We start from the raw sequence: 22,505 nt of genomic DNA on the forward strand, positions 1-22,505 counted from the left end.
GAGGCTGGATGGCCATCTGTCGGGATGCTTAGATTGTGATTTCCTGCATGGCAGAATGGGGTTGGACTGGATGGCCTTTCTTGGGGTCTCTTCCAACTCTACGATTCTATGATTCTACTTACTGTTTCCAAAAAAAAAAGCCTCGCTTGAGTGTGTGTGTGGTGGAAAAGCTCCTCATATCCCCCAGAGGACATTTGGGAATATTTCAGGCCTTTTAAAAAGTTTCTCTTTTTACTCCTGCCATGTCTTTTCAGGAAATGGCCTCTACAAATCCTAGAGGTCATTTAGGGGCATTTGGAAGCAATTTTATTTAAATGCCATTGCTTGAGTGCCAGGAGCCCAGTGAGAGGCCATATGCATCACACTGGGGGTCACACTGCGCCCATCCCTTCTTTAGCTAGTTATGGCCAGAGAGTCCTATGACTTTGATGAAGGACTTGAAGGCATGCTTATCAAATCTGCAGACGACAAGGAGATTCAAGAGAAATGGAGAAAAACCACACGCTGGAAAATACAGCGGACCCTTGTTATCCGCTGGGGTTTGGTTCCAAGATCCCCTGTGGATAACAAAATCCGTGGATGCTCAAGTCCCATTAAATATAACAACATCACAAAATGGTGTCCCTTCCAAAAAATGGAAAATCAAGGTTTAATATTTTAAATGTAGACTTCTTTGGAACATTTTCAAATGGTGAATGCTTGAACCCATGTATAATAAATTAGTGTATAAGAAAGGCTGACTATCCTTTCTAAAATGGCAACTTGAACGTGTGTGCAACTAACATCGCTCTCCTTGACCCATGACAGGATCTCCCCCTCCGACGGCCTTTTCTGCAGCATTCCTGCCAACTCTGGTGCAGCTGCAAAACTAGAAAAGTTGGCAGCTCTCTGTGAAGCAGTTGGGATGCTTCCAAAAAGGCTGGCAGCGCCAGCAGCTCATTGGGGGCCGTTGTCCATTGCTGGTGATGCTGCTCCAGAGAGAGGTGGTTCCAGCTGCTGGTGTGCACTTCCCTCTTTTTTCCCAGAAGGGTTCAGAAGCAGCGGCAGAAACACCAAGAGACCAAGGGGGCTGTCTCTGAAGCAGCCACTCCTGTCCAAAGAAGAGGAAGAAGTCTCCTTTTCCAGCTGCGCCAGGCGAGGATTGGAAAAGACTAGAAAGGCTGACAGCCGGTGTCTGGCTCTTTATACTCAGAGAGCCAGAGCAGCCTTCCACTGAAATCCGTTTGTAGCATGCCCAGACTGTGGCTCTCTCTTCCCAGCTTCGAGAGCCTGGGTTTAAGGTAGCTGCAGTGCTAGGCGATGGATCCTGAAGTTCTGCTACTTATCCTCTGCCTTCCTGCCCTTCTTGGAGAAAGGCTCCTTCTGCACAGAGGTGAGTCTTTGGAAGGTTCAAAGCAAAGCAATAATTAATAGTTTAAACATCAACGTAACATTCTATCCGAAAGAAGAAAAAGGAAATATATATATATATATACACACACACACCAAATACAATAGACAAAAGTTATGCACCTTTTGCTACATATTCCTTACTCTGGCGGTAAGCAATTGACATTCTCTGGGTTTATTGAGGGCTGCTTCTCTGGGTGTTTTTGGAAAGGTCTCTTGGGTGTCTTTCAAAGTAACAAGAACTGAATAAAAATTGCTTACAGTCACACAAATGCAAAGAGGAAGGAATACGTAGCGATAAGTGCGTAACTTTTGTCTATTGTATTTGACATATTTTCCCCTTTTTCCCCTTTTCTTCTTTCTGGTACAACAAAAATTATGTTGATATTTAATGTGTTAATGATTGTTTTGATTTGAACCTGTGTTTGATGAACTTCATTGATTTGTAATGCTTTTAGATTTCCACTTGATTGCTATTGTATTTATATTGTTCATTGATTTGAATTTATTATTACACCATACAGCCAGCATAAAATAAGAAAATGTTTAGAAAAATTACCTTACATCCAGTTAGAAACATTTATATTCCAACATATATAAACATTATATTCAAACATATCATGTAAATGCATGAGTACATGCAAATGTTAAGGATAAAACTTGGGACAGTGTTTCTGGAAGGATTTAGGAATACAAAAATAATTGATTATCTACTATCAAAATAACTGTGATTTATTGGTTTTGTTTTGTTTAAGTATTGGTCAGGGGATTGGGAAGGGATTATTTGTACTGTATCTTATTGTATTTTCTGTATTGTATTTTCTTACTGCTGTTAGCCGCCCAGATTCCCCGTGATTGGGAGGGATACAAATAAATCAATATTATTATTATCATCATCTTTATGGCAGGAAGGAAAAATATTATCGTTGTGGGACTTTTTTTTTTCTTTTTCTTTTTGGTAGACTATATTTGAAACTGTCTTTTTTTCCGTTTCCATGCCACCAGACATTATTGTAGTGCAATGTGCTTGGAGAAGTGAAGATGCAAAATCACAATGCTGGTTATGTACATGACGCTAATGCATGCAGCACTGTTTTATGTGAAAAAGAGGCAGGAGGCTACATCAACAGAAGTATAGTCTCTAGGTCAAGGGAAGTAAAAGTGCCACTCTGTTCTGCTTTGGTCAGTCCCCACCTGGAATATTGTGTCCAGTTCTGGGCACAACAATTCAAAAAGGACACTGAGAAACTGGAGCCATGTGTCCAAAGGAGGGTGACTAAAATGGTGAAGGGTCTGGAAACTATGAAGCCCTATGAGGAACGACTTAGGGAGATGGGGATGTTTAGCCCAGAGAAGAGAAGGTTAAGAGGTGATATGATAGCCCTGTTTAAATATTTGAAGGGATGTCATATTGAGGAGGGTCAGAGCAAGCTTGTTTTCTGCTGCTCCAGAGAACAGGAGCAATGGATGCAAGCTCCAGGAAAAGAGATTCCACCTCAACATTAGGATGAACCCCCAAACAGTAAGGGCTATTCGACTGTGGAACACACTCCTTCCTCAGAGTGTAGTGGTGTCTCCTTCCTTGAAGGTCCTTAAACAGAAGCTGGATGGCCATCTGTCGAGGATGCTTTGATTGAGAGTTCCTGCATGGCAGAATGGAGTTGGACTGGATGGCCCTTGCGGTCTCTTCCAACTCTACAATTCTATGATTCTATGATCATACATGATACCAGTGGTGTCACTAGGGGGGGTGTGGTAGGGTGCGGAGTGCACCAGGTGAGAAGCGACCCCACTGCTCCTCAGGCATCTGCCTTTGGGCAGAAATGGCCTGGGGCCTTCTGTGTCCCTTAGAAATGCTGAGAAGATGGGGTGAGTAGGGTGAGGCTCAGTGGGAGGAGAAAGGAGAGGCCTCACTGTTTTGTTTTGTTTTTAATTAAATTTAACTAAAAAATGTAATTTTAATTTTTAAAAAATTCCTTAAACACATCACCTTTTACCAAATCTTCACTTCAATGACATGAAACAATCTATATAGAATCATAGAATCATATTATTCTTATTATTAAACTTTATTTATATAGTGCTGTAGATTTACACAGAGTTGGAAGAGACTCATAGAGTTGGAAGAGACCGCAAGGGCCATCCAGTCCAATCCCCCCTTTTTGCCATGCAGGAAATCACAATCAAAGCATCTCTGACGGATGGCCATCCAGCCTCTATTTAAAGACCTCCAAGGAAGGAGACTCCACCAAAACCTCTAAGGGAGTGTGTTCCACTGTCGAACAGCCCTTACTGTCAGGAAGTTCCCCTAATGTTGAGCTGGAATCTCTTTTCCTGGAGCTTGCATCCTTTGTTCTGGGTCCTGTTTTCTGGAACACAACTCCACCTACACAACAATCAGGATATGACCCTTTTGCAACATCCTAAACAGTGCTGCTGCTACTGCTATAGTTATACCAGCAAGTGTCACCAAAGAGAACCTAGCAAATGTCTCCCTCTAATTCCAGAGGCAGGGAGTTGGTTACTGCACTGAGCGATGTAAACCCCAGTTGTATCCGCTGCAGGATACAAAAAAGCACGTACAGATAATCACATATAACATAAATCAAACATGGGTATTCCCAGAACACTTCATAGCTGTCTCTGGTGTGCATATTTTCCAGATCTTCTTGGCAGCAAATTTATACACGTCTGCTTGCAAATAGGAGATCACATCCACATCTGATAAAATGCATGACATGCCAGCTACCTGATAGAGGAATGGAGGCAATTGGGTGCTTTCTGACCGGATAAGTAAAGAACAGAATGAAGGGACATTTGGATGCTACCCTTTTGCTGTGCCTTAGCCAAATGGTTCACCACCGGATGCCTCCTGCCAGTCGTGGAGTTTAGACATGACCGCAGATGACCACTTGTTGCAGTTTGGGTAATGAGCCACCACTGATACCACATCAATAGTAACCAACTCCCTGCCTCTGGAATTAGAGGGAGACACTTGCTAGAATCTCTTTGGTGACACTTGCTGGTGTAACTATAGCAGCAGCACAATGTTGCAAAAGGGTCATACCCTGATTGTTGTGTAGGTGGAGTTGCGCTTTTTAAGGTGTTGTGTAGCTGCTTGCACTAGTATACTGATGTATATCAAACCATCTTGTCATATGTCTCAAGCATACTGTATGAGACTAACGTTTGAGACTAACTGAGTGAAATAAATTACAGCAATAGCTTTCATAGCTTTTGTAGCTAATGCTACAATTCATTTCATTCAGTTAATCTCAAAAGTGCTACAAGATTCCTTTATAACATTAACGGAATGGCACTGAACCGCTGATCCATCCAGTCCAATGCTGTCTGCTCTGTTTGTCTGTAGCTCACGCAGTAATTCCTCATCATCTCCTTCCTTAAAAACATTTAACTGGAGATGCTTCTCAATGCAAAACAATGGTTCTGCACCAAAACAATATGTTTTGTATCCCTGGCTGTGAAAATAAAAGGTTGGGTTGGGTTCCTTCTGTGGAGGTAGCATCCTGTAGTCTATAGCATTGTCTAATCCCAATCTTGGAAGACCACTCTACCTAAAGGTATTAGGTGCCAATCTGGGGACATCACTCCTGATCTAACTGCAGTCTGTTGTGGCTGAGGTTTCACTGTTATGCATGTTTTAGCATTGATTGTAACTCAGAGATGTACAGTTTTTCTGCAGTGGGAGAATAACTTTCTTGGTGCCATCTGACTGAGCAATGTTGGTTATGATGAGTGACAAGTAGAGAAACTTTCCCCATCCGTCAGCTTCCAGTGATTGCTAACCCAAATCAGACATGGAAAGGAGCTTTCAAGTTGTGAAGTTGAAGGCTTTCATGGCCGGCATCCATCGTTTTTTGTGTTTTTTTCGGGCTATGTGACCATGTTCTAGAAGAGTTTCTTCCTGACATTTTGCCAGCATCTGTGGCTGGCATCTTCAGAGCTTTCAAGTTCCTCATCCCTATCAGCATATGCTCAGGTCAGAACTTGGAACCATGACTTCTTGGACTAACGCTCCCAGAATCCCCAAGTCCCCAAATAACCTTTTTAAATCTCTGGAAAGATCCCAGAAAGTCATTTTTCTAAGCTCTGGTGTGCATATGCACACATGTGCTTTCTCCAGCCATCCCCCACTCCCATAACTGCAGGAAAGTGCTGATGCAGAACAAGCAAAGTTCAAGAGAAGTGGAGAAAAACCACAAGCTGGATACTTCCTAAAACTCAGGCAACTTGAGTGTCTGTGTAACATCACTTCCCTTGACCTATGACAGGATTCCACCCCCCCAATCCGCCCCCCACATGTTACATCATTGCTTGCTTTCTGCCTTTCAATGGCAAGGCATGTTCAAAAAGGACAACCTTCTGCTGGCACAACTGGAAAACTCTGCTCTCCTACAGAAACTTGTACTTGATATTAAGTGGAACCAGTTTCTCCACCAACCACCCCAGCCCTTCACACCGAGTTGTTGCGAAGAAACAAACTAAACACCAGTAGCATAACATACTGGTGTTAAGTGTCACAACTGGTGGCTTGTCCGTTTCAGGTTGTGCCATCTGTGAATCTGTTCCAGGTTTAGTCTGTGAGGTAGCTAGGTAAGGTGCTGGACTGAAATGGACTGCTCCATTAAGGTTCACACTTATCCCAGAGTGGACTCTTGGTCCCAATAACATGGAAACCATCCATGTAGTGTCACAAGGCGATGCCTTTGGAGCTCCTCCGAGTTCTAGCTGCTGTGCAAGCACTGTGTACATAACAGTTAATGCTCCGCTAGAGATGAAACCCTAGATCAGTGGTTCCCAACCTGTGGGTCGGGACCCCTTTGGGGGTCGAATGACCCTTTCATGGGGGTCGTTTAAGACCATTGGAAAACACCTATTTAATTACAGTTATGAAGTAGCAATGAAAACAATTTCATGGGTTTGGGTCACCACAACATGAGGAACTGTATTAAAGGGTCGCGGCATTAGGAAGGTTGGGAACCACTGCCCTAGATATTCTCAAGTTACCATGCTGCTTGAGACGTATGACAAGAGCATTCTCCCACAACCACCACCCCAAACAGGAACTGACTGGACTACTGGCAACTGAATGATAAGATGATAGGATGGCACACCTGAGAAGTGGCAGCTTTTTAACCTTGAGAGTAGCCATACCCAATATGGTGCCTTTCAGAGGTTTTGGATTACAAGCCTCTTTAGCTTGTGTCCATCGGTAATGGAAATTGTAGTACAACAACTGGCTGGAATAGCATTGGAACAACAGAGGGCAAATTTGCGCCATCTCCCATCCATTTGATATCTGAAGAGTGTTTAATTATGCTTCATCATCTACTCTTTTTCTGGCTGAGTATACACAACTCATTAAGCCCAGCTTTTCTCATCCTTATATCGGCATCTACATGTGTCCAAACCCCCTCTTTTCTAAGAAGTGATGCCCTATGTGGCTTTTGTGCACCTTAGATCGGAGTGGATGAGGGCCGATTCAGATCCACTGGCACATTGCTGGATGCTTTGCACTAAAATGCCGGTGTGATGCTTTGTCTCCTTGTTAACTCAATAATCAGAAAGAGATTATTGCAGCAGCTCAGAACAGAAAGCCATTTTTGCCAGTACTGGCTCAAACATGCAGTTAGATTCATATAGCTCTCTTCATGCCCACACCCCCTCAGTCTTTTGCATTCCTTCCCAGCGGCTGCATGGCCTTGAAAGCTAGTGGTAACAGTTAGTGTCTTTGTCTTTCTCAAGTGCCACTCTATCTATTCTGCTTTGGTCAGACCCCACCTGGAATATTGTGTCCAGTTCTGGGCGCCACAGTTCAAAAAGGATGTGAAGAAACTGGAGCATTTGCAAAGGAGGGCGACTAAAATGGTGAAGGGTCTGGAAACCATGCTCTATGAGGAACCACTTAGAGAGCTGGGGATGTTTAGTCTGGAGAAGAGAAGGTTAAGAGGTGATATGAGAGCCCTGTTTAAATACTTGAAGGGATGTCATATTGAAGAGGGAGCAAGCTGGTTTTCTGCTGCTCCATTGGAGAATTTTGTAGGTCAAAAAGCATTTTTTCAAATATTTGCACAAAAAATTCTCAGAGCATATTGCAAAACCTTTAGTCCTCTCCTGCAGTTATATCTCTGGAAGTGGCATTGAAAGTTAGTCTTTTCCCAAGTGTGGGGGCTTCATTTATCCATCCCGATAAATATCTTTTGATAGACCTCTCTCTGATCTCCATGGATTTATCTAGTCGTTATGGCTAGTTGTGATTTGTGCTCTGCAAATTGCTAGCTTGCTTGTTGGAATCGCTTCGCGGCATCTGATTTGGCTGGAATCTGCATTATGATCCAAATGGTTGTCTTCATCAGTAAAAACAAGCCCAACAGCTTCTGTTTCAGGGGCCTTCTGGAAAACTTGAGTGCATGATCTGGCAAGGCCCAACTGTGGGATTCAACTTGTAAAGCTCAGCTCCAAAAAACTCAAAGCCAGCTGGCCCTGGGCATGATTTGCAGAGGGAGAAACTGCTTTGTCCCTCTTTTGCGTTGGGAGGAATTTAACAGCTTCACTGGCAACAAGAATCCCACAATAGTAAACCTAAAAAGGCCTGGTGTGCCATGAAATCCAAGACTTTAATGAATCAGGCTTCTTTGTTTCTGCCAAACAGAGCCGGTATAGACAGCTTCCAACCAAGAAGTTTGGATTTGAGGAGTTTGGCCTGAAATAAAACGGAAAGGCTGTGATGAAAATGGCCTTGCTGCATCTTGCAAACAGTTTGTCTCCTCCAGCTCAAAATGTGGTGTTCAGTTTATACTACAGTATGTTTACTCAGACATGAGTGCTACTAGGATCAGTGCGTCTTACCCTCAAGTGTGTGTTGTCAACTTTATCCCATTAAACAGATTTAAATATATATAAATGGGGCTCAACAGTCCGCCCTGAAAGGTGATGCTATGAATGAGAGACCTCCAAGAGCTGCAGGCATCAACTGCCTTGCTCAGGTCCTACATAGCCAGGCTTTTTGGGAAGATCAAGTGGCATGCCCTCCCCTCCCCAACATCTTAAATGAAACCTGAAAACAAGAGAAAACTTAAAGATCATATCATAGAAAAGCTACCTGACCCATATAATCTGGAAAACAATTAATGGAGCAAGACAAGATTCTGTAGCAGAGAACAAACCAAACTAAATTTTCAATAGCACTGGGAGGGAACAAGAGACGTTACAAGAACACCCCTGTTTTCACACGTAAAATGTCACAACTCATATTGTTTTTCCTTCTTCCCTTTCTCCTTATCAAACAGAATTTTCCTTTGTAGTTACACAATGAGATTTAACTATAGTCCTGAAAAGATGAGACTTTTTGTATGGCCACTTTAGACTAACCATCCGTTTCACAAGCGTGGCCATTTTCTCTCCCTATCCTCTCACACACAGGCATTCCAAGTATGGCAATCTGAGCTGGTTGCAATGTCAGCACTGAAGTTATTTTCTCTGTTTTCTCTCTCTATCTCATCACAGAAGGACTCCAGAATACAGCCTGCTGACATCTCTATGCAGATAATATCTGCTGACTATGAATTATCAGGGTCTTCCGTTCTCTCTTTTAAAAAAACCCTGGGGCCTTTCCTTTCTCAATCCCACTGAAACTCACCCCATTCACCCCATCTCTTCAGCATTTGAAAGAGATACAGGCAAATGTATGGCCAGTGGTCAGCAAAGATAAGAACATTGAAAAGGACCCTGCTAGATTAGGCCAAAAGTCTCCCAATCCAATATTTGTTTCACATGTGGCCAACCGTGAAATGATGGGAGCTGTAGTCTAAGAATGCATTGCCAACCTTCCTCACCCTCGTTCTGCAGCAGACCTGCACAACTTGGCAGTAGGTAGGGGCCAACAATAAACTTCTTTGGGCCGCAGATAGATTTTAATTAATTAATTAATAATATTATTAATATGAATCCCATCCTCCTCTTCCTTTGCCCAGCCCTCTCTTCAATGGAAAGCCAAGTGGTGGAGGAGCCTCAGCTGTCCTCCTCCACCTGGACTTCGGAGAATGCTGAGCAGCGGAGGAGCCTTGTGGGGCAAGCATTCACTCTTCCTCCTCCTTCTCTGCACGGACTTCTTCTCAGGAGGAGGCTGAGAGTCAGGGAGTATTGAAGTCATTCCACATCCTTGCGGGCCTCCCAAAATCCTTTGGCGGGCCGCATATGGCCTCCGGCCCATATCTCCTGCATGCCTGTTGTACAGGATTGTTTTCTTCCAGAGCAGTGGGGTCCAAAAGAATGACGTAACAGTTGCTGTTTGCTGCTGTTTTAATATGCTTTCTAAACACCCTGAAGTAGAAGAAAGCAGCCAACATCTACACTGATCATAGCTTGCGATGCAAATCCAGCTTTCTCAGTGCCTCAAGTAAATATGAAACTCCTGGAATTCCCAGCCAGCTGCGAAATCTGTTTCCTTTCCTGGCCATATTCCAGTGGCCAAACGTTCTCATCAGTCTCATCCACAGAAAGTGTACACATGTGTCCAGTGGCTAACACCCGCCAGCCATGAATGTTGATTCACTCAAGTATTCTCAGCCATTGGCGTCCATTCAGGAAGCACCTGAAAGAGACCAAAAGATGACTAGCAAAACATCACATCCTCTCTTGTTGCATGCCTTCAAGTTGTTTGTCTTTGTTGGTCTGTAACCGTAATAAAGATCCTATTCTATTCTGTTATTTGTGAGTTAACTAAGCTGACCCTGTTCGGTTTTCTTGGCAAGCTTTGTTCAGAGTCTGCTCTTTGCCGGCGTCCCGTTTGGGACCATGGCAGTAGCCCAGATCAGGACTGGGCTGTTCGGTTGCTGGGGTCTTGTACCAACCAGGGAAGGGCCCAGGAAGGAGACATATTCCAATCCAATGTGGGTGGGACCAAGTATAATTCTTACTAACTGGAACATTTTCCAAGCACCATGTGTAAGTTTATGCTTGTCTACTCAGGAGCAGTCCCCAGAGCAACAGCTTCAGACGGTGCAAAGTATATCCGTTTACTGAAGACTTAAGCACAGAGCCAAAATATGTCAGACTGCTCAGCTCAGTTCTACCTTAAATAGGTCTAATCCAAGTAAAGCCAGCACTGCAAAAGCTTCCCAAGCAAAACACAGCTTGGTTATGTATAATAAATGAGTCTTTAAGGCAGTCCGTAATTTTGGGTGCGACAAGGATTCCCATTCAAGAGGGAATCAAATCTATTGGCAAGATGACATGCTACAAGTCATGAATGTGTTACTTGTGGGCAGCATATACGTAGCATTTGAAGAGCAGGAAGACATGAGCAAGAAAGAAAGGGCTGGTTTTTAAAGAAGGCGAAGACTGAAGCTGCTGCCAACAGTCATCTGACTGCCTTCATGTATACAGCAGAGAAGAATTTGGCACTGGCAGGCGGTTTGCACTAGCTGTTAGAAAACATTGCATTAATTTTAGGCAGTGCTTGGAAAGTTACCAGCACTAGTCATACTGTCAGGAAAGTAATTGTTACTTGTTAGAAGTGACATCTTGCACTCTTTCCTTGCATTTCTCATACTTGTTCATTAACATGTTACTTTGGGTGCAATGAGACCTTAGCATTGATAATGTATTGGGAATAGTGTCTGAAACTCTGAACATTGGCATAACATTTGTTTAAAAAAATCCTTGTCTAAGCCAACAAAAGTGGCCCCTTTGAGAATATTCTGCAACTGAAGGAATTGAACCATCGAGAAACCATTCAATTAATGCTTCTTCTTCTTCTATGTCTGTTCTAGGTCCTCAGCCCTCCGTTCCTGATTTAGAAGGGGACCTTCTCTTCCTGTTGGACAGCTCTGGCAGTGTCTCTTTCTATGAGTTCTCCAGAGTCAAAGAGTTTATTGCTGACTTTCTCCATCCGTTCACTTTTGGGCCCCATGATGTCCAGACTGGTATTGTCCACATCAGCAGCATGCCCAGCCTTGAGTTCCCCTTTGACCGCTATCATTCCAGCGGGGCAGTTCAGCACGCTGTCCGCAACATCCAGCAGAAGATGGGAGACACCAACACAGGCAAAGCCCTCTCCTTCGCTAAGGAGAAGCTCTTCACAGATGAGGCTGGGGCCAGGGCCAATGTGCCCAAAGTGGTGGTTTGGGTGACTGACGGCTTCTCCACAGATGACATTTCCCAGCCCATGCAGCTGCTGAAGGACATGGGAGTCACTGTTTTCATTGTGAGCACTGGACGGGGGAACTACTTGGAACTTTCTGCTGCTGCCAGCCAGCCCCCTGAGAAGCACCTCCATTTTGTGGATGTGGATGACTTGACCATCATTACTAAGGAGCTCAGAGATGCCATCGCTGGTAATGTCACTGTTAATACTAATACAGTGCACCTGTGTTATACGCAGGTGCGTTTTACACAGCTTCCAGCATACACTGGAAGCCATGATGGAAGTAAGGGAGGTGCACACCAGAGGAAAACAATGGTGCATGCTCCCGTGGCATGTGCCCCGTGCGCCACTGCTGCATCACCGCCGGCACAAGCCCCATTCATTTGAATGGGGCTTGAGCATCCACGCTTTTTCCCTTACGTGGGGAGGTCCAGAACAGACTCCCGCGTAAGGGAAGGGCACACTGTATAGGCACATCTCAGTTAAAGCTTCTGGCAAAGAAGCTCATTTATACAAAGTGTTGCTATTCCCTTCTAACCCTCCTCGCCTTTTCTTACTTGTTCTCTGTCTAACTAGGCATTTTTAGTAGCACTGGCATCAGGAGGATGGTGAAGAAGGGCTGGAGAAATACTTTTGGTGCCAAGTTGCAGCAGCATGTCTGTAATGAACAATGCAATAAAGTCTGAGCAGGGAAGAAATGGGATTCTACTCTAGCTGATCCTAGGCCCTTATCACACGACATGAGCAAAATTTCAAGTTATCCCAGGGGCAATGTGAAGGCAATGCAGGGGCAATCCTGGGGTTTCAATCAGGCACCATCCTAAACACAACCGGGGGTCATTCCAGGGTTAGTTAAATCCTCTTTTCCCCCGAATTTACCTAATCCTGAGAAGGGTATATTCTATAAAGGAAGACACAGGGCCATTCTATCCATAGACGTCACTGGATGGATTGCCAGGTGAAATAAAGGACAGGGTTCCTGTCCCTGTAATGGTTTTATAAAGGGTAATTTAGGTGGGTATTTTTCCCTTTAAAGAGCCAAGAGTTCCTTTTTTTACTTGCCAATCCTAAAGGTATGAGCCCCATCATTTGGCCTGTCTTGCCAAGGTAGAATACAGACTGTAGTCTATAGCTTGAGTTATGTCCTCAACTGTCTCACAGGAATTCAGCTTCAGAGAATCAATCAATCAATCAATCAATCAATCAATAGTTTATTCAATCATTGACCAGTATAAAATATAATAAAAAGATAAATACTGAGATAATAGTATGATCAATACAGTACAGTTATCGGAACAAAAGTCAAGGGCAAAAGGGCAAAATCAGATCAAGCTTCTATCATCAATGGCTACAGCTTCAGAGAATGTATTTCAGGCTCTTCCACTTTGCAATTCATATTTTCCCATACGAAGTTTGCCTGCCTGTTCATTGCTCACAGTGCACTTCCTTACTCCTTTTCTCCTTTTCTCTGGGCATTGCCTTACAGCTGCAGTCCTGGATCTGCTAATAATTTGGAAATTCATGAGGGTTACTATGGAGTTGGGAAACTTTTCCATCTATATATATATATTTGGCTCCCTTTTAATCTAGGGAATGATTTTTATTTTATTTTTTTAAATCCTTCTCTCCATTTTGGAAGGTTGCTTAGCATTATTTTCCAAGTCTCTCCCAGCCAACATTATACATTATACTCCTAATAGCTATGTTGCCAGGGGATTGTGGGAGTTGAAATCCAATATCTAAATTGCCCACACTCCTTATGCACTACGCAAATATTTAACAGTGATGCTGGGGACAGCTGGATCTTGAATTTTAGTGCGCACTGTTAAAATAAAGACATTCCCCACTATCTATCCTCTGGATAAATTAGAAGTTAGGGATAAAATAGCCAGAGACTGGTGTCAAAAAGAAGGCCTGTCCCAGATAAAACAAGTCAATTGGAGCATATGGCTGCAGCCTCCAAAACATCTTTTCCCAACTTGGGGCTATCCAGATATTTCAAACTATAACTTCTCTCATCCATAGCCATTAGTTCTGATGCCTAGGCCAGGGAGCAGCAGTTGAGAGCAACTGGAGAGACCTGAAAAGGCTGCTACAGACCCTTCCATTTGCCATCCCTCATGGATCAATGCTGCTTTGTGATTCTGGGCTCTTCATCAGAGGTTAGATGCTTTCCACCCACAGGGAGAAGGCAACCATGTCCTGGAGCTCACATTGCAGGGTAACCCTCCTTCTATAATCTGTGTTTCCTTGAGCATAAAAAGCAACAGAGAAGAACCAGTAAGGCGTAGTGGGGAACATGTTGAACTCGATCTTGGGAAGTCCAGGTTCTAGTCTCACTTCTAGTCATCAAGGTCTTCAGGAGGCTCAGTCATTCTATTACAGCTTGGCCTATCTCATATGGTTACTGTAAGAATTAAAGCGCAGTAAAGCATGTGCAACAACATTTAAATATGAAGCATGGGACCCAGGCTGCAGGGCTGGGTGGGCAGAACCACCCAGAACTGGCAGCCTGGGAATATGCCCAGACATTGCTCTATGATATCATATCATATACGCGAGGTTTTCAAAGGCCCTTTTGTAGATGCACAGAGAGGCATTGTTCTCCAACTTGGCCCATCTTGCTTTGAAATTCCTTGCGAGTTGCCAGTTGCTTGCTGGAAACTTCTGCACCCGCAACCATCCCCACCTCCAGGGCCATCTTATCCAAGATAAGCAGATGTTGCAACCTTGCGCCAGACCCCTCTTGGATTGAGAGCTGCCTGTTCTTGTTTCATGGTAGAGGTGGCACAGAGACTTGTTATCCAAGTCACAACACTTTTTGCGAGGACATACGTGGATGGACCTTTCTGGTCTTCCTTTAGCTGCCCTTGGGGCGAAGAGGGAGACATGAAGAAATGGAGCTGGTGGAGAGTCAGTGCTGGAGAACAACCAATAGCAAGGGTTGGGAATGTGTGGTCCTTCTGATCTGAGCTAGTGTAAGCAATGGGGTGGGATTATGGGAGTTACAAGTCGACAACGTCTGTGAGCGAAGGACAAGATTACCCACATACCTTTCTCCTAAGTAGCAGGTCATAGAACTTGGGAAAGTATCACCACAATTTTAAAAGGATGTTGAGAAACTGGAGCATGTCCAAAGGAGCATGACCAAAATGGTGAAGGGTCTGGAAACCATGCCCTATGAGGAACGGCTCAGGGAGCTGGGTATGTTTAGCCTGGAGAAGAGACAGTTAAGAGGTGATATGATAGCTTTGTTTAAATACTTGAAGGGGTGTCATATTGAGGAGGAAGCAGGTTTTGGGAACAGGACCCAGAACAATGGGTGCAAACTGCAGGAAAAGCGATTCCAGCTCAACATTAGGAGGAACTTCCTGACAGTAAGGGCTGTTCGACAGTGGAAGGCTCTCCCTCGAAGTGTATTGGAGTCTCCTTTCTTGGAGATCTTTAAACAGAGGCTGGATGGACATCTGTCGGGGATGCTTTCATTTAGATTTCCTGCATGGCAGAATGAGGTTGAACTGGATGGCCCTTGCGGTCTCTTCCAACTCTACGATTCTATGATTCTATGGCCTGTTACAGACTGCCAAAATAAAGCTGCTTCGGGTCTCTTTGGAGGTATGCTATTTAAATGATGCATGCATCCGAAGAATCCGGAAGCTGCACCAAAGCTGCACTCCAGTGCTTAGGAATGGAGTGTGGCTTTGGCGCGATCTCCGGACTCTTAGGATCCATGCATCATTAAAATAGCATACCTCCAAAGAGACCCAAAGTAGCTTTATTTTGGCAGTCTGTAACAGGCCTTGGCTTCTATTTTAGACTACTGCTCCTAGAATTCCTCAATAGCAAGGGTTTTGGAAGTTGTCCAAAAAAGTAAGATTTCTGAGCTCTGGAAGTAAAGCTGTTTTGGCATTTCTTAGCCTGGTTCCTCCCTTGTCCTGTAGTTTATGTGCTCTCTAGTTTTGATGAAGTGATTGGGAGTACTGGTATGCAGCACAGAAGAGAGATCAACAGACCAAGGGTCACCTTATCTCCTGCCACACTGGGAGATTTAAATGAAATGTGCAAGAATGTTGCCTTACACTTTGAGGGCCAGCCTTACCATTAAATAGGGAGAGGTAGGAAATTATCAACCAAGGCCAATTCAGCGATCATCCCAGTAATGAGGGCTGGGGAGCAACAGTTGCACTATAGTGCTTGCAGTTTTTTTAACTACCATACCCAGAATCCCCATCAGAGCGGCCCTAAAGCAAGCCCTGGTCTGTCCACAGATTTGCAATGTAAAATACATGAAACAAAGGGAAAGAGGATAGGAAGGGAAAGGCAAACTTGGGCATTAGATTTGTGTTTGTCTTGGAGGGCTTTCTAATGTTCCATGATTTATATTTTTCACTGCTTAGAGATATATTTTTTTTAAAAAGAGGAGTGCTTTAGAAATATTTTGAACAAATAACATTTCTTCCAGGGATCATGCACGCTAAGCGTCTGCGAGCTACAGAGATTTCTTCAAACAGCTTCCGACTCATTTGGCCCCAGCTTCTGACGCGCGACACTGGATATTATGTTCTGGAGTATGCCCCAAATGGACACCCCAGGCAAAAATTGACCAAACAGATGCCCGGCGACCACACCAGCATCGTAGTGAACAACCTGGAGCCCCAAACCACTTACGAGGTTGCCCTCATCCCAGAGTCGAATGAGAGGTACATCCCTCCTCAAGTCACCAGGGTTGCCACTTTGGAAGGTAAGAATGGAGGCAGGATGAACTAGTAGTTGAGACTCTTATTAGCAGGCATACACTGAGATCCTACTATGCGCATGTGTTGCTCCGCACATGCAGGTCCAAGTACTCATACCCTCCAATGTTTCACAGAGTAAAACTTGACCTTTGTGGAAAGGCAACATCAGTGTAGTCAGGAAGAACCCATTCTAGGAGAGGCTGCAGCAGTTTGCTTTTGCCTACAGGGAAAGGCACTATTCTACTGTCTAAATATTAGTTATGAACTTCATTGATTTGTAATGCTTTTATATTTGTATTTATATTGTTTATTGATTTTGTTTTGTTTAAGTATTGGTCAGGGAATTGGGAAGTGATTATTTGTATCTTATTGTATTTTCTGTATTGTACAGTGGACCTTGTTATAGGTCCAAGACCCCCCGTGGATAACAAAATCCATGGATGCTCAAGTCCCATTAAATATAATGACATCGCAAAATGGGGTCCCTTATAAAAAATGGAAAATCAAGGTTTGATATTTGAAATGTATACTTTTTCTGAACATTTTCAAACCGTGAATGCTTGAATCTGTGTACTTGAGCATCCACGGATTTTGTTATCCACGGGGGATCCTGGAACCAAACCCCAGCAGATAACAAGGGTCCACTGTATATGACTGACACAGAATTTCATTTTAGTTAATTGTAGAATTTGCATTTTCTTTTCTCCATTTGAAGCAGGGATCTGTTCTGGGCAAGAGTGAAATTGAGAGAGATTCATGTCTAGCACAGAAACTTGAAATCTGCCTTATAATACATGTAAAAAAATATATACTCTTTTCCCTCTCCCCATAGAAGTGATCAGCCCAGCTCGAGTCCTCATCTCAGAATCCAAACCCCACAGCGTTAGGGTCAGCTGGTCTCCAGTTCCAGAGAGTGTGGCCAGCTATCAGATCATGTATGGCCCTCTGCCTGGGAATGCCATCAAGATCGTGGAGGTGAAAGGGAGCCTGAACAGCACTGTCTTGGAGGATCTGCTGGCCAACACCACCTATCTGGTGACAGTCTCTGCCATTTATAAGTCGGGCAAAGAGAAAGCACTGTCGGCGAAAGCCTGCACTCAGGAAGGTTAGCATCCTTTCCAAATGTAGAGCAAGGCATACACACCATTTGAATGGTTGCTCAAACCATTACAAAAATGGAATGCTTGTTACATGGTTGGGGGACAAGCAACACCTGCTAAAATGCCCTCTTCTACACAAGCACTAAAGCTACAGGTATCCTCTCCAGTTTTCATTCTGGCAGCCCTAGTTAGCTTCATCTTCTTTTTCTACCAATGGCTTTTCCTTTTGTTTCATGTTTTTATAAGGTTGAGGGCAGGGACTGCCTTGTCATTAATCCTTGTTTTATGATTACTCCTTAGTCACATTGCAAGAGAGGGGGCTAAAAAGCTGTAAATCGGAGGTGGACAACTGTGGGGGGAGGGGGGGATCTTACCCAGCCCTTGAGAAAATCAGTGACTTTACTTATATCCCACCAGAGGACTGATAACATCCAATAGAAGGGATGCAGAGAAGAGATAAAGTCTCAGGGTATTGAAAAATTATTTTATTCTTGCAATTAGCTATTAAAATAAAACAGTCTTTTTCAACACGCTGAAGCTTGTACTACATCTGTACTGCAGAAGTAAGGCAGTTTGGCATGACTTTAATTCATCAATGCCATACAATTACAGGATTTGTTGTTCTGTGAGTTATTTAGCCTTCTCTGATGCCACAACAAACTGCAAATCCCAGAATTCCATATGTGTCTGCAGGTGTGTCTGGGATGGAAGGGTGGGTCCCAAGAGGTCCTGGCGAATGCAAAAGGGTGGTTCACCAAGATCAATATGAGGCCATGTCTCTTGATGTCACCCCACAAAACCTGTATGGCATTTTTACTTCCCCCCTTTCTATGTCTGTTGTCTAGAGTACTCCAAAATAAAGCACCTCCGCTTTGAAGACATGAGCCCCACCACTGTAAAGGCCTCCTGGGACCCTGCAGACGGCAACGTTGTAGGCTACCACATCCGATGCCGGCGGCAAGCGGGCCCTTCGACCCTCCTCAGTGTCTCGCCTCAGATTCACAGTGTGTTGCTGTCAGATCTGGCTGCGGGCAGCACCAACAAAGTGTGTGTGAGGCCCGTGTACAGGAATTTGCTCGGCACAGGGCTGTGCAGGATGATACACATGCAGCCAGGTAATCTGTGATGGATCAGGCGGGGATGCATTTTATCATTCCTTAGAGGTCTTTAAACAGAGGCTGAATGGCCATCTGTCGGATATGCTTTGATGGAGAGTTCCTGCATGGCAGAATGGGGTTGGACTGGATGGCCCTTGTGGTCTCTTCCAACTCTATGATTCTATGATTCAGGTGTCAAAAGGATGGGGTTCAGGGGCTGCACTATATCCACTCCTGCTGTATAGCTTCTACCGCTTGGAAAAGTTATTCTGCTGGTAGGATTGCCAGGTGAGGGCTATCTGAAGCCCTGAGATTTCAGCACCCAGGTGACACATTGAGGTGTAATAGGAGAGAAGTCCTGGTGATGTTATTAACCATGATGCATTAAGTACCAAAAGGTAAAAGGTAAAGGTAGTCCCTTGACATGAATGTCTAGGTGGTCATCTCTGTTACTAAGCCACAGAGCCAGCATTGTCCAAGGACTGCTCTGGTGACCATGTGGCCAGCATGACTGCACCGAACACTGTTACCTTCCCACTGAGAAGTGGTACCTATCTATCTAGTTGCATTTGCATGCTTTCAAACTGCTAGGTTGGCAGAAGCTGGGACTGGTGATGGGAGCTCACCCATCATTCGGCACTCGGGTCTCGAACTGCCAACCATCCAATCTTCTGATTGTCAGAATTGTCTTAACCACTAAGCCACCGCATCCCTTGAGGCATCAACACAGTGACAAAAAGTATACCACTCAAATAAAAAAATAAGTCTACCAAATGAGGAAAATATCTGTATACATATTTAGGTCAGATAAATGAACTGATTTCTCAGTGCAGAATAAAAATCCATCAGTGGGCTTGTTCCCACTATGAAAAGAATTGAATCTGTGATCAGTGTAAATGATCCTTGTTCCCATTTGAAACCAGTTCCTGCTATGATGTGATTGAATCCTGTCGTGACGAAGCGAGGCAAAGGCAAAAAATCCAGTGTTTCCAGAGATCGATTCTGAAGCAAGTTCCATAAGTGGGAACCATAGATCAGAATCAATTCATTCTGAAGACGAGGGACAAATGGCAGAGGGGTGCTTGCCATCCCTCTTCCGTTTTTGACAGGGCCACCATTCCCCCCCCCCGATCCAAGGGCCCTGCTTACATCACTGATGAAACACATGATTGACATGCATTTTGATGCAGCGCAAACAAGTGGGGACGACAATGGCACCAAAAGAAGTGATTACAGGGAAGATTCACCACAAGGGTGAATCAGGAATCCATTCAAATTGATTCAAACTGCACATGGGAATGACCCTGGCGATACCTTTATTGGCCAACCGAAATGCACAATATACTTGTTGCAAGCTTCCGAAGCTCCATGGGCTTCTTCTTCATGCATTGTTTAATGGCAGAGTACCCTCTGGTGGACAAAACAGGAAAGCAGCGTGCAAAAGTTTCCTAATTACAACTTGTGGGGTATGCAACAGCTGGCAGTGGCTTCCCATTTTGTGCAGCTATCTGTGATTGCTGTGGATGTGATTATTTAGTAGCAAACATGTGACATCTGAGCAAAAATTCTTCCTAGTCCACTGTCCATGCACATCCCTCCAGTCGGAGCCTATGAACTGCTTGGCCCCTTCAAAGCATGCAAATGCAAGTACTACTTAAGTGCAAAGGTAACAGCATTCAGTGCAGTCATGCTGGCCACATGGCCACCAGAGCAGTCCTTGGACAACGCTGGCTCTTCAGCTTAGAAACGGAAATGACCACACACACCCTACAATCGGTTACGACTAGACATTCATGTCAAGGGACTACCTTTACCTTTACTTTTTACCCCCTACTCAAAAGAGCCAGACTTACTCCCACACCCCCAAAATGTGCACTGGCAAAAAATGTGACTCAGGCCTGATACAGACAGGCCAAAATAAAGCTGCTTCGAGTCACTTTGGAGGTATGGTGTTTCAATGATACGCGCATCCTAAGAGTCCAGAAGCCGCACCAAAGCCACACTCCAGTCCTAAGGATTGGAGTGCAGCTTTGGTGCAGCTTCCAGACTCTTCAATGCATCATTGAAACGCCATACCTCCAAAGTGACCTGCCTGTATAGAGCCATAGTGTGTGAAGGTGAGTACATACCTTGCTTTAGAGCTGACTTCCACAGGCCTTTAAAACAAGGCACACACTGTCCATGCGCTTTATTATTTAGAAAATGCTGTTTTAAAGGAATATAGCAAGAGAAGCATTTTGGTAGCAAATTCAGCAGCCTGGGTTGATCCCCAGAGAGCTAAGGAGGCACTTCTTAGAGTTGCTTTCTGCTTGTTTAAAGCAAAGCTACCTTTCCCGTTAGCAAAAACGTTTCAGAGTGGTTCCTTACCACCACAGGTCACTGTTACTCACCAGGCATGACTAAACATGTGGCTATTTTACAAGAACACTGTATGCGATTACTGATCTCTTCTGTTTCTTTCTTCCTAGCTTCATTACCCAGAGGCTACAGGCACCAGCAGAGAGTATGAGCATTAATGGACTGGAGAGGAACCTCTGTGGAGCAGAGGGAAAGGACTGGACACAAAAGAACATGGCAGGTGTACCTATATAAGCCACACTCCCAAACCCACCAGACCCCTAGCTCCCTTGTAGCCATTGTGTCTGAAAATGCCCAAGATGTTGTTTGTGCATAGAAGACTCTCCACCCAGACATTGATATCCACCTGGATGCTGCCATGATGAGCTACTGGCTAATGCTTTCCTTATTCTGCCTGATACCGTATTCCAGAAATAGCAAAACTCTGGGAATCAAAATCTCTCTGTCCGTAATGTATTTGTATTTATTTGTGTTTAGTGTTGGTCATAAATGATAAAGAAGGTTGCAGGTCTCCCTTCCCCTATTCCCTCCAGATATCCAACTTTCTTTCTTTTCCTCTTTGCCACGAGACCAGGGGTTGAACTATGTCTTGGCCATGGAAACCCACTGGGCAAATCACACTTGGGCAAGTCACACTGTCTCAGCCTAGGAAGGCAATGGCAAAAGGCCAAACAAATATTTCCTTCACCTTAGGGTTGTATCACTGTTTAATCTTCTCTTCTCCTGGCTAAACATCCCCACCTCCCTAAGTAATTCCTCATAGGGCATGGTTTCCAGACCTGTCATCTTTTTGGTTGCCCTCCTTTCGACATACTCCAGCTTCTCAACATCCTTTTTGAATTGTGGTGCCCAGAACTGGACACAATATTCCAGGTGAGGCCTGAGCAAAGCAGAATAGAGTGGCACTATTACTTCCCTTGATCTAGGCACTATAACTCTATTAATACAGCCTAGAATCACATTGGCCTTTTTAACTGCCACATCACACTGTTGACTCATGTTCAGCTTGTGGTCTACTTGGACTCCCAGATCCCTTTCACATGTAGTTTCATTCAGCCAGGTGTCCCCCATCCTAGATCTGTGCATTTCATTTTTCTGCCCTAAGTGCAGTACCTGACATTTCTCCATGTTGAAATTCATATTGGAAGATAGATACAGGATTCAAAAGGCCTAAACTAGAAAACTGGGCAGGAATGGATAAAATGAAATTCAATAAAATGAAATGTGAAATTTTACATTTAGGCCACAAAACCCAAATGCAAATGTATAGGACGGGGGTTACATGGGTTAGCATTACAGTACTACATGTGAAAAGGAGGGATTACCCTTATCACTCCTCTTACATTTGATATCAGTTTAATATTAACAGGGACATTGAAGGAGTGGCTTGTGGGTGACCTGGGCTTGTCCCCATAGCAGGACATTTGGCCCATTGCAGCTGGCTCCAGCTCAGGTCCAGAGGAGGGCATCCACCACAATAGTTCCACCCAAAGACATTGGCATAATCCCTCTTGATCCACTGGCAAAGGAAGGTAGCTTCACTAACAAAGGTCACTCTTGCCAAGGTGTGAGTTTGCCCTTTGTCTCACAAAGTAACACCTCTCTCCGAAGATTTACAACTCTTGACTTCTGGTCTGAGAACATTTGCTGCAGCCAC

At 44.2% G+C, this 22,505-nt stretch overlaps 1 protein-coding gene across 1 annotated transcript; it reads left to right on the top strand.

The window, feature by feature from the left end:
- The first annotated feature begins 850 nt into the window (after positions 1-850).
- VWA1 (von Willebrand factor A domain containing 1) lies at positions 851-21,560 on the top strand. Its single transcript, XM_042480339.1, has 6 exons — positions 851-1,372; positions 11,184-11,747; positions 16,020-16,298; positions 17,126-17,398; positions 18,239-18,508; positions 20,959-21,560. The coding sequence occupies exons 1-6, from the start codon at positions 1,300-1,302 to the stop codon at positions 20,997-20,999; spliced, it is 1,500 nt and encodes a 499-aa protein (XP_042336273.1). The 5' UTR covers positions 851-1,299; the 3' UTR covers positions 21,000-21,560.
- Positions 21,561-22,505: the final 945 nt, after the last annotated feature.

Source organism: Sceloporus undulatus, chromosome 7, assembly GCF_019175285.1.
Source record: "Sceloporus undulatus isolate JIND9_A2432 ecotype Alabama chromosome 7, SceUnd_v1.1, whole genome shotgun sequence".
NCBI classification, from domain to species: domain Eukaryota; kingdom Metazoa; phylum Chordata; class Lepidosauria; order Squamata; family Phrynosomatidae; genus Sceloporus; species Sceloporus undulatus.

Excerpts from the sequence above, each read along its gene's own strand:
- VWA1 (XM_042480339.1), top strand. The coding sequence starts at position 1,300 with ATGGATCCTGAAGTTCTGCTACTTATCCTCTGCCTTCCTGCCCTTCTT. Across the intron at positions 11,748-16,019 it reads GCTCAGAGATGCCATCGCTG|GGATCATGCACGCTAAGCGT; the intron begins GTAATGTCACTG and ends CATTTCTTCCAG. Across the intron at positions 18,509-20,958 it reads GATGATACACATGCAGCCAG|CTTCATTACCCAGAGGCTAC; the intron begins GTAATCTGTGAT and ends CTTTCTTCCTAG.